The sequence below is a fragment of the Ornithorhynchus anatinus genome, chromosome X2 (genome assembly GCF_004115215.2).
Source record: "Ornithorhynchus anatinus isolate Pmale09 chromosome X2, mOrnAna1.pri.v4, whole genome shotgun sequence".
Taxonomy (NCBI): Eukaryota; Metazoa; Chordata; class Mammalia; order Monotremata; family Ornithorhynchidae; genus Ornithorhynchus; species Ornithorhynchus anatinus.
Window position 1 is genome coordinate 10,409,295 of NC_041750.1, and position 11,094 is coordinate 10,420,388.

General features: G+C 58.4%; 1 protein-coding gene across 2 annotated transcripts; it reads right to left on the reverse strand.

Annotated features, from left to right (window-relative positions):
• Positions 1-140: 140 nt before the first annotated feature.
• Positions 141-10,030, reverse strand: FSD1 (fibronectin type III and SPRY domain containing 1). 2 transcript variants are annotated; one of them, XM_007657143.2, is made up of 14 exons: positions 9,886-10,030; positions 9,277-9,364; positions 8,853-8,948; positions 8,337-8,468; positions 7,941-8,042; positions 7,618-7,640; positions 7,168-7,289; positions 6,641-6,850; positions 5,852-5,950; positions 4,331-4,490; positions 3,745-3,824; positions 1,212-1,463; positions 956-1,044; positions 141-782 (listed from the first exon to the last, which is right to left on the reverse strand). In XM_007657143.2, exons 1-14 carry the CDS (start codon positions 9,942-9,944, stop codon positions 672-674), a joined length of 1,623 nt encoding a protein of 540 aa, XP_007655333.1. In that variant the 5' UTR covers positions 9,945-10,030; the 3' UTR covers positions 141-671. The 2 variants fall into 2 exon arrangements, with proteins under 2 accessions (XP_007655333.1, XP_001507232.2); XM_001507182.4 differs by lacking the exon at positions 9,277-9,364 and having other exon boundaries at positions 9,886-9,989.
• Between the last annotated feature and the right edge of the window lie 1,064 nt (positions 10,031-11,094).

Genomic DNA, 11,094 nt, shown 5'->3' on the forward strand with positions numbered 1-11,094 from the left:
AGGAGACAAGGAAAATCCCTGGATGGGTCACTAGGCCCTACCCTTCCTCCCCCACATCCAAAATGATCACACTTCAGGCCCAGCCAGGTGCATCTTGCTTTAATGGTGGGGGGGGAACGGGAGCCGGGGGGGGGGGGCAGTCTTGGGGGGGGGGGGGTAGAACTAGCCCTGCCCTGATCGTCCTCCCCTTAGATTCCATCTACAATGACCAGTCTAGTGTTAAGGCCAAAAGCAGTGTTTGCCAGGAGAAGAGGTAATTAAGGGGTGAACAGAGCCCACTGATCCAGCCCTGAGCCTTCTCTGAGGAATGGTGAGGGGAGGCTCTTGATGGCACGCGTGTGCATGAGCGTGCATATACATACACATACACACGCATACACGCATACACACATACACACACACAAGGCCGAGACCCAGGGTGGGGAGCCCTAGGGGCTAGGAGAGCAGCTAATAGACAAGCCCAAGGCCCCTGCCACCTCAACCGAATCTCCTTCAAGGGCAACATGTTGGGGTGGTAATTCAGGCTTCTAGGACTGGTTTTGTTACCGTAGGGGAAGGTGGTCGGCCTGGTACATTCAAAGCCCACCTCCTGCCGAGGAGTCAGTCGTCGGGCTCGCGGAGGCTGGGGGCGGGGGGGAGGATTGGGGGTGAGAGGAGGGGTCTGGGCTGAACTAGGTGAGGCTGGTGTTGGAGCTGCTCGTGGCACTGTTCCGCTTCTGCAGACAACGCACGGAGCTGGGCACCTGCAGGCCAGAGTACACCTGAAAGCTGCCACACCACACCTGGCGAAAGGGGGAGGTGAGACAGAGACAGAGAGACAGCAATGGGACAGAGGAAGGGGTCCAGGAAGCGAGCTGTCCCCTGGGGAAGCCTGGGGCAACCCAGATGGCGCAGGGGCCGTCTCCCCCACGGTGCCCTTACCCCTAGGAACCGCCACCCCTCCGCCCTCTCTCACCATGAAGGCCGGCAGGAGCGGCTGGTTGAACTTGGCTTTGAAGGTGTGGAGCAACTGCTTAGTACGGGCGTTATAGAAGGACAGGAACCCTGGAGACGGACAGACGGCAGAAGAGATGAGCAAAAAATCAGCAACCTGACCGGCCCACGCACGACAGTGCCCTCGAAGCCCCCTCCACGTTCCTGTGTGTGACTACCCGTTCCGTGACCACCCCCACCCCCAGACTATCCTCTCCATAACCCCCCAGCCCCATCACCTTCGTGGAAGTTGCAGTGGACACCCACGCAGTCAGGCACGGCTGTATCTAGCACTTTGGCTTTGTTGTTGTGCTTGGCCGTGAAGCTGACCTGCAGCCAATTGTTGAGGTGGACACACCATGAGGCGGGTGTCTTGCCCAGCTGGTCAAACTTGCCCAGGCTGCGGTACGCCACACCCACCCCAAAAGCCTTGCTGTCCCGGTCATAGCGAACTTCCCAGTAATGCTCCCCGCTGTCAATCAGGGTATCGCCTGTCAGGGGAAGGAGTGAAAGTTGAGGAGAGGAGAATCCCAGGCCAGGGCCACCCTCCCGCCGCAGTCATGCCCTCCCCAGCTTGGGAGGCACCGATATCTCTACTACTGACAAGCTGGGTCAGTAGCGTGGCCTAGTGGAAAGAGCACGAGCCTCCAAGTCGGAGGACCTGGGTTCTAATCTCGGCTCTGCCACGCGCCCGCTGTGTGACTTTTTTGTTGTTGCTGTTAATGGTATTTGTTAAGTGCATACTACGTGCCTGGCACTGTACTAAGCACCGGGGTAGACCCGAGTTAATCAGGTTGGACAGAGTCCCTGTCCCACATGGGCCTCATGGTCTTAATCCCTATTTTACAGGTGAGGGGACTGAGACACAGAGAAGTGAAGTGACTTGCTCAAGGTCACACAGCAGACAAGCGGCAGAGCCGGGATTAGTACCCAGCTCCTTGATTCCCAGGTCTGGGCTCTTTCCAGTAGCCACACTGCTTCTGGGGCAAGTCACTTCACTTCTCCGGGCCTCAGTTTCCTCACCTGCCCAACGGAGATTCAGTACTTGTTCTCCCTCCTACTTAGACTGTGAGCCCCATGTGGAACCTGATTATCTTGTACTAAGCACCCCAGTGCTTAGTAAAGCGCTTGACATAGAGTAAAGGCTTAACAAAATTCCACAATTACTGTTATCATTATTGTCTCCCCTGCTCTCTCAAAGATGTAAAAGACCACATGAGACTACTGTAGATGAGAAAATGCCTTGAAAACAAGAGCCCCGTACAAACTTTACAAGGTATCTCATCGGTGGTGTTATTCATTTTTATTTCTCACTTTGGGCATTAGTCAGGGACTTCATCACCTGGTGTGGAGTGAGAAAAATTTCCTGGTTCCGGGAGAGGAATCCGGAAGTCCCACCTTCTGAACCGAATTATCACACCTCCGCCCCAATACCTGTTATAATGGCTATTCTCCGCCACATTCTTGGATGGTAATATGGTGCTCATCCAATTCCCTCACTCGCGACTGAGGATGAACCGCCGACGGCCACCCTTAGTATCACTGTTGGCAGGAGCCTCAGCGGCTGGTGCCCTCTAACCACTGTTTGAGTCCAGGTGTCTCCCCAGCCACCGCTCCTTGTCCGTGCTTACTCTCCAACGGGTTTGCTTCCACTGTGACCATTCTGGGGGTCAACCACCCTATCCCCAAAAAGCCACAATAAACCCTTCGGTCTCCACCCAATAGGGAGCCATGAACTATTAGGATAGATTGATGTAATTTTGGCTCTGCCGACACAGGTAGGGTCAAGGCCTTTCTCTGGGCATCTAAGTCTGATTTTGCGGTTGAAACTTGTCGGTCTGCTTTTGATGTATTACACAAGCTAAAATTTGACTTTATTTCGTTTAGCTCACATTTCTAAGCTTACTCATTTATTACCCATTACTAGCAGAAATGCATGAAACGTTCAGTTTTCTCAATGGGATCACTCCAGCTACTCGCTCACTCACCCGCACAGGGAGTCGCACATTCCGCTCACCCCATTTACTCTTTCTGATGGTGTCCCCCTGCCTCTGATTGTCAGTTTTACTGTCTTGCAGCCTCTACTTCTGGCTCCATCTCCATTTGTCTCTCCCCTCTCTCTCTCCCTCTCCACCTGTCTCCTCTCTTCATTTGCATTCATCTCTCCCTTCTGTCTTCACCAACTCCCTCCCTTTTTCTCTACCTGTCTCTTGCTTTGCTTCTTCACGTGCCTTTCTCTGCTTTTCTGAGTCTCCTTATGTCAGTCTCCCCTAGACTCCGGATCTCTCTGTTACGTGGTCTCTACCTCTGGGTGATGGGGTTTCTATGTCTGTCAAATTTGTTTTGCTCTGCCTCTGAGTGTCTGTTTCAGTTTCCTTGAATCTCAGTCTCCCATGTCTCTCCGGCTTTCTGTTTGAGGCACTCTGACGTTGTGCATCTCTCTCTCAAACTCTGTGTGCCTGGGTCTCACTGTGGGGCTTCTGTACCCTCAGGAGGGTTGTGGCTGTGCGAGGCTCGGCTCGTTTCAATGTTGGCGCTATGGAACAGACCCAAATAAGTACAGAGATGCCACTGTGGCTACAGATATATAAACAGTGAGGAAGATCTATTCCCACTCTTGCCCGAATGAGAGTGATCTCCCTCCTATTTCCAGTACTTCATTCTCCAGCAAGAAGCCCTTTCCCTTTCCTGCTGCCCCCACCCCCACCCCCATCCCGCCCAGTGCGCCCCTTCCGCCCCGCCATTTTATCCGGCCCCACCCCCTTTTCTTACCTAGCACCGTGTAGGACTCAGCAGTGAAACGGTCCCTGCCTCCCCGTCCTGAGGGCATCCGCTTGGGAGACTGAGTGCACCTGTGGAGAGCCACCTATCATTCAGGGAAGGAAGCCCTGGCCCACCTCACAGGGAAGAAGGAGCCCTTGGGATTCCTGCAGTTCAAACAACTTGGCAGGAGTAAGCAGCATGGCCTAGTGGAAATAGCAAGGGCCTGGGAGTCAGAAGCCCTGGATTCTAATTCCACCTCTGCAACTTAACTTCTATGTGCCTCAGTTTCCTCCTCTGTAAAATAGGGATTCACTGTGCCTTTTCTTCCCACCCCTAAGAACAGTGAGCCCCATGTGTACAGGGACTGGGTCTGGCCTGATTAACTTGTATCTACTCCAGCACTTAGAAAAGTATTTGATGCACATTAAGTGCTTAGTACAATAATAATAATGGGAAATTGGACTGGGGTAGGTCTCAACCATCTCTAACCATTCCCCACCATTCCCCAGGTCTGACCTTGCTCTCCAGCCAGTTCCTTCCATTCTCCCCTCCCCGAGGATCCCCATCTCATCAGCCCCTTTCCAGGGATTATTACCTAGCCGGGGAGTTGACTGGAGAAGCCGTCCGCCCTTTGCCATCCTTCTCCCGAGCCTTGATGTCTTGTACCTTTCCCCCCATGGCATCCCACTCCACCGAGAGCTCCTCCACCTTTAGGTTCTGATGGCATGTAGCTGCATCCAGGCGGAACATGAATGCTGCACAGAAGGGGGAAGGAGCAGAGGGTTTGGGGTGTGACCGGGGGCCTCATCAGCAGAGTCAACCAAGTCCACGGCCAGCCCAAAGGACCACGGGCTAAAGCTTGGCCTGGTTGGGGGGGGGGGGGGGGGAGGTGTCAAAGGAGCCTTCCTCCAGCCAAAGGCAGTAGAAACCACCCGTGAGGCGGGGGATTTGAAATTAGAAACAGAACGAAGAGAGAACAAGAGTGTTCGGTCTTTTAAGAGCGGCTTTCGAGGCTATGATGAGTTATCATCTAGGGCCCACTTCCTGTTCTTTGTCTTCACTGAGAAAAACGTGAGAAGAAATGGACTTGAATTGGATTGAGTTTAGGTAGAAGAAAAGTCTCCTACTAATGAGGATTGGGACTGTAGGAGGTGGGAAAGATTTTTAAAAAGGGGAGAGACCCTCACCCCCTCGGCATGCCTGAGATTGAGAGGTGGGCGAGAGAGCCACATTAAAGCTCTGGAGGGCCCTGGACAAGGAAAGCTCTATCTCCCTCTTTGCCCCCTTTTTCCAGACCCGCTCTCCCCGCCCTCCCAGAACTACTTTTAGAAGGGAAAGGTGATGTCGAGGAGGTAGGACCAGCAAAGATGACCATGGTGGGGTTGCCTGGTTACTAGATTTAGCCGATGGTTTGCTTCGCACAGGTTCTCGGGGCCAAAAGTCTCTGTGACTGAACCGAGGAGCGTCTGTCATTCCCAACGGGAGAATCCACCATCATATTTAACCCTCGTACCCGGCAGGCTTGCGCAGATCCATCACGGGAACCCGCCCCATACTCCCAGAGAAAGCCTATTTCCCCGGCCCAACCCGCAACCTTCCTAAAGGTACCCGAGGGGTGAGTCAGGACCGACGAATGGCAGATATCACAAGTCTACTCGGCAGGCTGGTCACTCACATATCCCTTCTTCCTTCCCCCAGGACTTAGGCAGATGCCCTGCTCTCCCTGTCAGACTCTCTTTGAGGAGAGAGGGGTGCAGACCAGGGTGAGGCAGGAAGGGTAGACCTGGGCCATGCCGGGGAGAGGGGAAAAAACAGGAGGAGAGGGTCAGGCAGCCTCAGGACGGCAACCATGATTTACTCCAGGCTTCCTGATGTGGTGATTAGTCATTCGTTCATTTGGTGCACCGGAACCCACCTAGACCTGACCCATACCCACCCTACACCTGACCGTAACCTGACATCAATCACCCAACCCAACCAGAACCTTTGCAGAATGTACCCACCACTTGGGTCAACGAGGCCTCTAAGATAGGGGCAGAGGATGCTGCGGGTTTCAAGACTCAAGAGGGAACACGGAGAGAGAAGGGAAGCCGGTCAGCCCCTCTGGGAAATGTACCTTTGGTCTCCAACGTGACTGGTTCTGAGAACTCGCCTGCCACTGCCTTGTTGCATGCCTTCACTCGGAAATTCATGTACTTCATATCAAACTTCAGACCTGGGAGGGAGAGCGAGATGGTGGGACCAGGGAGGAGCCATTGGCCAGGGAGTGGGCGGAAAGTGCTGGAGAAATCCCGGCACCCTGGCCCGGCCCTCAGGGGAATGACCCTAGCCCAGATGGGAGCATCTTCCCAACACGTCTTCTCTGGGAGGGAAGGAAGAAGGGCGAGAGGGAGACACTGAGGGGGGTCACGGGTGGCGGGTGGGGAATGGGGTACAACCACACCCAGATTTGGATAAATGGAGGCCCCGAGGGCCCCGAGCCCATTGGCCAGAAAGGGTAGGGGCAAAGCCACTCCTCTAGACTCCCGCAGGGCCCCTTTTATAGGAGTTTTGAGCCGGGGCGGTCGTGGTGACGCGCTGCTGTTCACACAAGGTGTTTTCCCACAGATGCCTCATCCTCACAGACGAAACCGCTGCACGTGCACAGCGGCCCCCCGCAGAAGCCAGATCCAGGCCCATTTCCAGTCAGGCTGGGAAAACTCGGGCAACACAGGCCGCCCGGTACGGGGGCTAGCCTAAAAATAGTCTGTTGGACAATGCCAATCCAGGGCCCGAGTGTCCTGTCTCCAGCTCACCGTTCTCTCCTTAGAGGCAGAGGGCCCAGGGGTAGGAGTTAAACGGGTCTGGGAGCGCAGAGGGGAGCAAGAAGCCGGTGCCTCCTCCCCGAGCCCGGGCCGTGACTCACCAGAGAGGGTGTACTCGGTCTGCCGGATACCCTCGATTAACATCCAGGGCTGCTCCTCCTTGAGCCGGGGAGGGCCCTCAAAATTGGTCCGACGGTACTCCAGGACATAGTGGTCGATCTTGCTGTCCTCATCCGGCATCTTCCACATCAGAGTCACACAGTTGTCGGCCACCAGAGACTCGGCTAGGTCGATTTCGGGGGCACTGGGCACTGGGGAGAGGCAGGAGCAAAGAGGGGAAACAATCGAGAACCAGGAGCCTCAGGGCCTGACCACCAGTCCCCTCAGAAACCCCTACGTGTTACTGGACGTGGCCAGGTCTCCATGGGACTCCCCACCCCTGCCACCTTCTTCCCTCTGGCCACCAGAGGCCAAGCCAAGGTACATCCAACCGTCTCCCCTACCCTCAACGGGCCCCCTGCTGCCTCCTCCCCGAGGCGGCCAAGCCCCATCCCACCAGCCTCTGCTCTGTGGCCTCGGCTCGGCGGTCTCTGCTCTGTGGTCCCTCCCTCTGCCCCCTCCCCCACACCTGGGAGAAACTTGAGGGCTTGCAGCAGCCGCCGCTCCTGCGCAAAGTCCACCATGAGGTGGCTCATGTTGTCGCTGACCTTGGCCTTGAGGGACAGCCGGAACGCAGGCGCCATGGTCACACTGTGGGGGGCAAGAGGGGCAGCTCCCAGAGGCGCCTGGACTGGCACTGCTGACCCAGAAACCAGGAGGACCTGGCCTTATGGGCATTTGGGTGGTGGTGGTGGGTGAGGGGGGAAGGAGAGGTGTCAATGTCTCGTCTCTCCCCTCGTGGGGGGAGGAAGGGAGGGAGGGAGAAGGCCCCGCTCCTCAATATGCTCTCGGGGGGCTCGGAGGAATCTCCCACACTCAACACATCCTCCTCCCCCACCCCGAGAACCCTGCCTGGGAACCTAGGGACTAGTGCCCCAGGTTCCAAGCAAGGGAGGCACCCAAGGGCGGGATATCATACCTGTCCTTGATCTGCTTGGCCGCCTGGAACGTGAAGGGATCGAGGGGACAAAGAGTGGGAAGGGGAAGCAAAGGGCAAACGGGGAAGTCACACGGAGAAAAGGGTTACGTCCTGTCAGAAACCACCATCCCCACTCCCCTACCTCCTTGTTCCTCACAGTCCTGCCTCCCCCGGCCCTGGGCGGCTCAGGAAGCGATCCAGCCCCCCATTCCCTCATCCCTCCCCCATCCTTGAGCCCCTAAACTTTCCGCAGCCCCCAAAGGTCCCATCTACTCTCAGACTCTCCTCCCCTCAAGCCCAACCCTTCCCTTCCCCTCCCCAACCTGAGGAAAGTCATGGTTGTCTGCTCCCTGCAGCGTCTGGTTGGCCGTCTCCAACAGCTCCTCCGAGCATTCCAGGGCCTTGGTACAGGCTGTCAGCTGGTTCTGAACAGGGGGAGAAAGGACAATGGGGATCCAGAGGCAGGGTCGCAATCCTGCTAAAAAGCCGCCCCGGGCGCTCAGCCCAAAAGGGGTTCAAGGAGCCCTAGCTCTAGTCCGTCGAATACAATTCGTTCTCGAGGGCAACCGACCACAGTGGAATTCAAACCCGCTGCCCGGGGCAGACGGTCCCCGGAATGACAGCCCAGATTAGGAAAGACCGGATGCGCCGGCTGTGTCCGCTGCTGTGCCGCCCGGAGAGGAGTGGGGCGGTGGGCGGTGGCGGGGGGGGTGTCTCACCTGGAGCTCATAAATCCTGAGGGCCCGGTCCTGTTTGATCTTCATGAGCATCCCCTCCTTCAGCTCATCCAGAAGGGAGAAGAGGGAATGAAACTCACCCTCCAGGTCCTCCTGAACTTTGGTGGAGTTGTCCTAGGGGCACAAGGCGGGGGGGGGATGGCACTCAGTCGCAGGCCCGGGCTCCCAAAACCTCCCTCCTGCCCAAACCTCTGCTCCCCTCTGCAGCCGACACGTCCCGGCCCCCAAAACAGCGGCACGGCATCCCAACACAGATTCGGGGAGGGCCGGCTCTAGGGATGTCCCGGGGTTAGGCTCCAGGATATTCCCACCCCTGCGGCGGACCGCGCGGGGAGGGAGATGGCGAGGAGGGGGCCGGCTGGGAAAACACCGACGTCGGCCGACGAGCTGGGGGTACTCGTTGGCGGGATTACCGCTACTACCCCCGGCCCGGCACGACCCTGCGGGTCCACCCCGGGGGACCCCCGGGGACTCGGGGCACACGCCCACATCCGTTACCTCCACATTCTGCAGCATCTGCTTCAGGGCATAGATGAAGTTTTGGATCTCTTCATTTTTGACGGCCAGAGTGGTGATGATCTTTTTCAGGGCCTCCTGAGTGTAACCCCAAACCCACAAAACGTAGATATGGCTGTCCCGCAGCCCCGCCCCTCCAGCCAAGATCCCAATTCCCCACCCCAGCCCGCCCTCCCTCCTCGCCCCTCCAGGGCCGCAGTCCCTTGTCCCTCTGGGGAGCCCCCCCGAACCCTCTCTGTTCCGGCAAAACGACCCGGGGCCCCTCCCGCCCCAACGAGGGGGGAGGGAGGGCCCGGTTGGGTGGTGGGGAAGAGAAGGGCACCAATCCGGGAAGGTTATGCAGGGGTAACCCGAGAACGGGAGCCGGGGGAGGGGGGGGAGGGAGAAAGATAAACTGGGGAACAACCTGGGGTTGGGGGCGGGGGCTAACTGGATGCGGAATCTCAGTGCGGGGGCTAGGGGTTCGAGCCCCATCCTGTGAGGCCGCCTGGGTCCTGGGGAGGGGAGAAAAAGGAGAGATGGAGAGGAGAAGGGGGAGGGGTGTGTACGCGTGTGTGTGTGCATGAGAGAGATGGGGGTGGGGGGAGGCAGGGGGATATTCCCGCGAGGCAGGAGCCCAGCTTTCCCTCCTTTCTCCGATTCTCTCTTCCCCCGCTCCCTCCCTCCCATTCCCGTCCCGAGACATCGTTGGGATGGATGGCCGTGGGGCAGGGCCGATGGCCGGGGGGTGGGGCGGGGTCCGAGCACCGCACCGACAAAAGCCGGGGACGCCCCCCCGGCCGCGGGGAGGTGGGGACGCCTGGGTTCCGTCCCCGGGAGGGGGCGGGGGCCCTGCCCCCTTATCGTTGCATCTCCTCCGCACCCAGCACCGCAGCCCGCCCCGGCCCCCACACCGGCCGGGCTCCTCCTAGGGAGGGAGCGCTCGCGGCTCCTTTTGCAAACGGTCGGAGCATCACCTGGCGCAGCGGCTGCGGCATTCCCCGGCCCCGCCCTCCGCCCTCCGCCCCGCACTTACCTTCTGGTCCCCCATCGCGCCTCCGGCTCCGCTCCGCAACCCACGGGGCTCAGGGACATCAAAGAGGACGGGCGGGGGGAGGCGGCGGCCACCGGCCCGCGACGCTGCTCCTCTGCACAAAGCTGCGGGGAGCGAGGGGCCGGGGCCGGGCCGCCGGTGGCGCTAACCGCTGCGCAGCCCGGCCCGGAGCACGCAGGCGCGCCGGCCGGGGCATCCTGGGAAATGGAGTCCGGCCCACGGGGCCCGGGGAGGCAGGGGGCTCGGGACGGCCCTCAGGGAAACGACCGCCGCCGGCCGGCCTGCCTGGAAACCCCTCAGAACAATAATAATAATAATGTTGGTATTCGTTAAGCGCTTACTATGTGCGGAGCACTGTTCTGCGCGCCGGGGGAGATCCGGGCTCATCGGGTGGTCTCACGTGAGGCTCACGGTCTTCATCCCCATTTTCCAGATGAGGTCACTGAGGCCCCGATTAGACTGTAAGCCCGTCACTGGGCAGGGATGGTCTCTATCTGTTGCCGAATTGTCCATTCCAAGCGCTTAGTACAGTGCCCTGCACATAGTAAGCGCTCAATAAATACTATTCGATGAACGAATGAATGAAAGTGAAGTGACTTGCCCACAGTCACACAGCTGACGGGTGGCAGAGCCAGGATTCGAACCCGTGGGCTCTGACTCCCAAGCCCGGGCTCTTTCCACTGAGCCACACCGCCCCCCATCCCCCCGGCCCTCCCCGGGAAGACCCCTCCACCCCCGATCCGGAGAGGCCTCCTTAATAATAATAATAAAAATAATGATGTTGCCACCCGTTAAGCGCCTACTATGTGCCGAACACTCTTCTAAGCGCTGGGGGAGACACAGGGCAAGCGGGCAGTCCCACTTGAGGCTCACGGTCTTCACCCCTCCCTTTTCCAGATGAGGGGAGCGAGGCACCGAGGAGTCCAGTGACCTGACCGGAGTCACCCAGCTGACAGGCGGCAGGGCCGGGATTCGAAGCCACGACCTCTGACTCCTAAACCCGGGCTCTTTCCACCGGGCCACGCTGCTTCTCGTCTCCGAGATCCTTACCGAGCTTGGAGCTGAGCGGCCTCGCGATCGTCAAATAAAATCGTGGTGGTGTCTGGCGGATTATTGATACCAGCTGGGGCATCGCCGTCGGTGGCATTCGTTAGGGCGCTTACCAAGGCAGACCGCTGGCACTCGGTGCTC

Excerpts from the sequence above, each read along its gene's own strand:
- FSD1 (XM_007657143.2), bottom strand. The coding sequence starts at position 9,944 with ATGTCCCTGAGCCCCGTGGGTTGCGGAGCGGAGCCGGAGGCGCGATGG. Across the intron at positions 9,365-9,885 it reads GCGCGATGGGGGACCAGAAG|GACCCAGGCGGCCTCACAGG; the intron begins GTAAGTGCGGGG and ends TCCCCTCCCCAG. Across the intron at positions 7,290-7,617 it reads GCCAAGCAGATCAAGGACAG|TGTGACCATGGCGCCTGCGT; the intron begins GTATGATATCCC and ends TGCCCCCCACAG.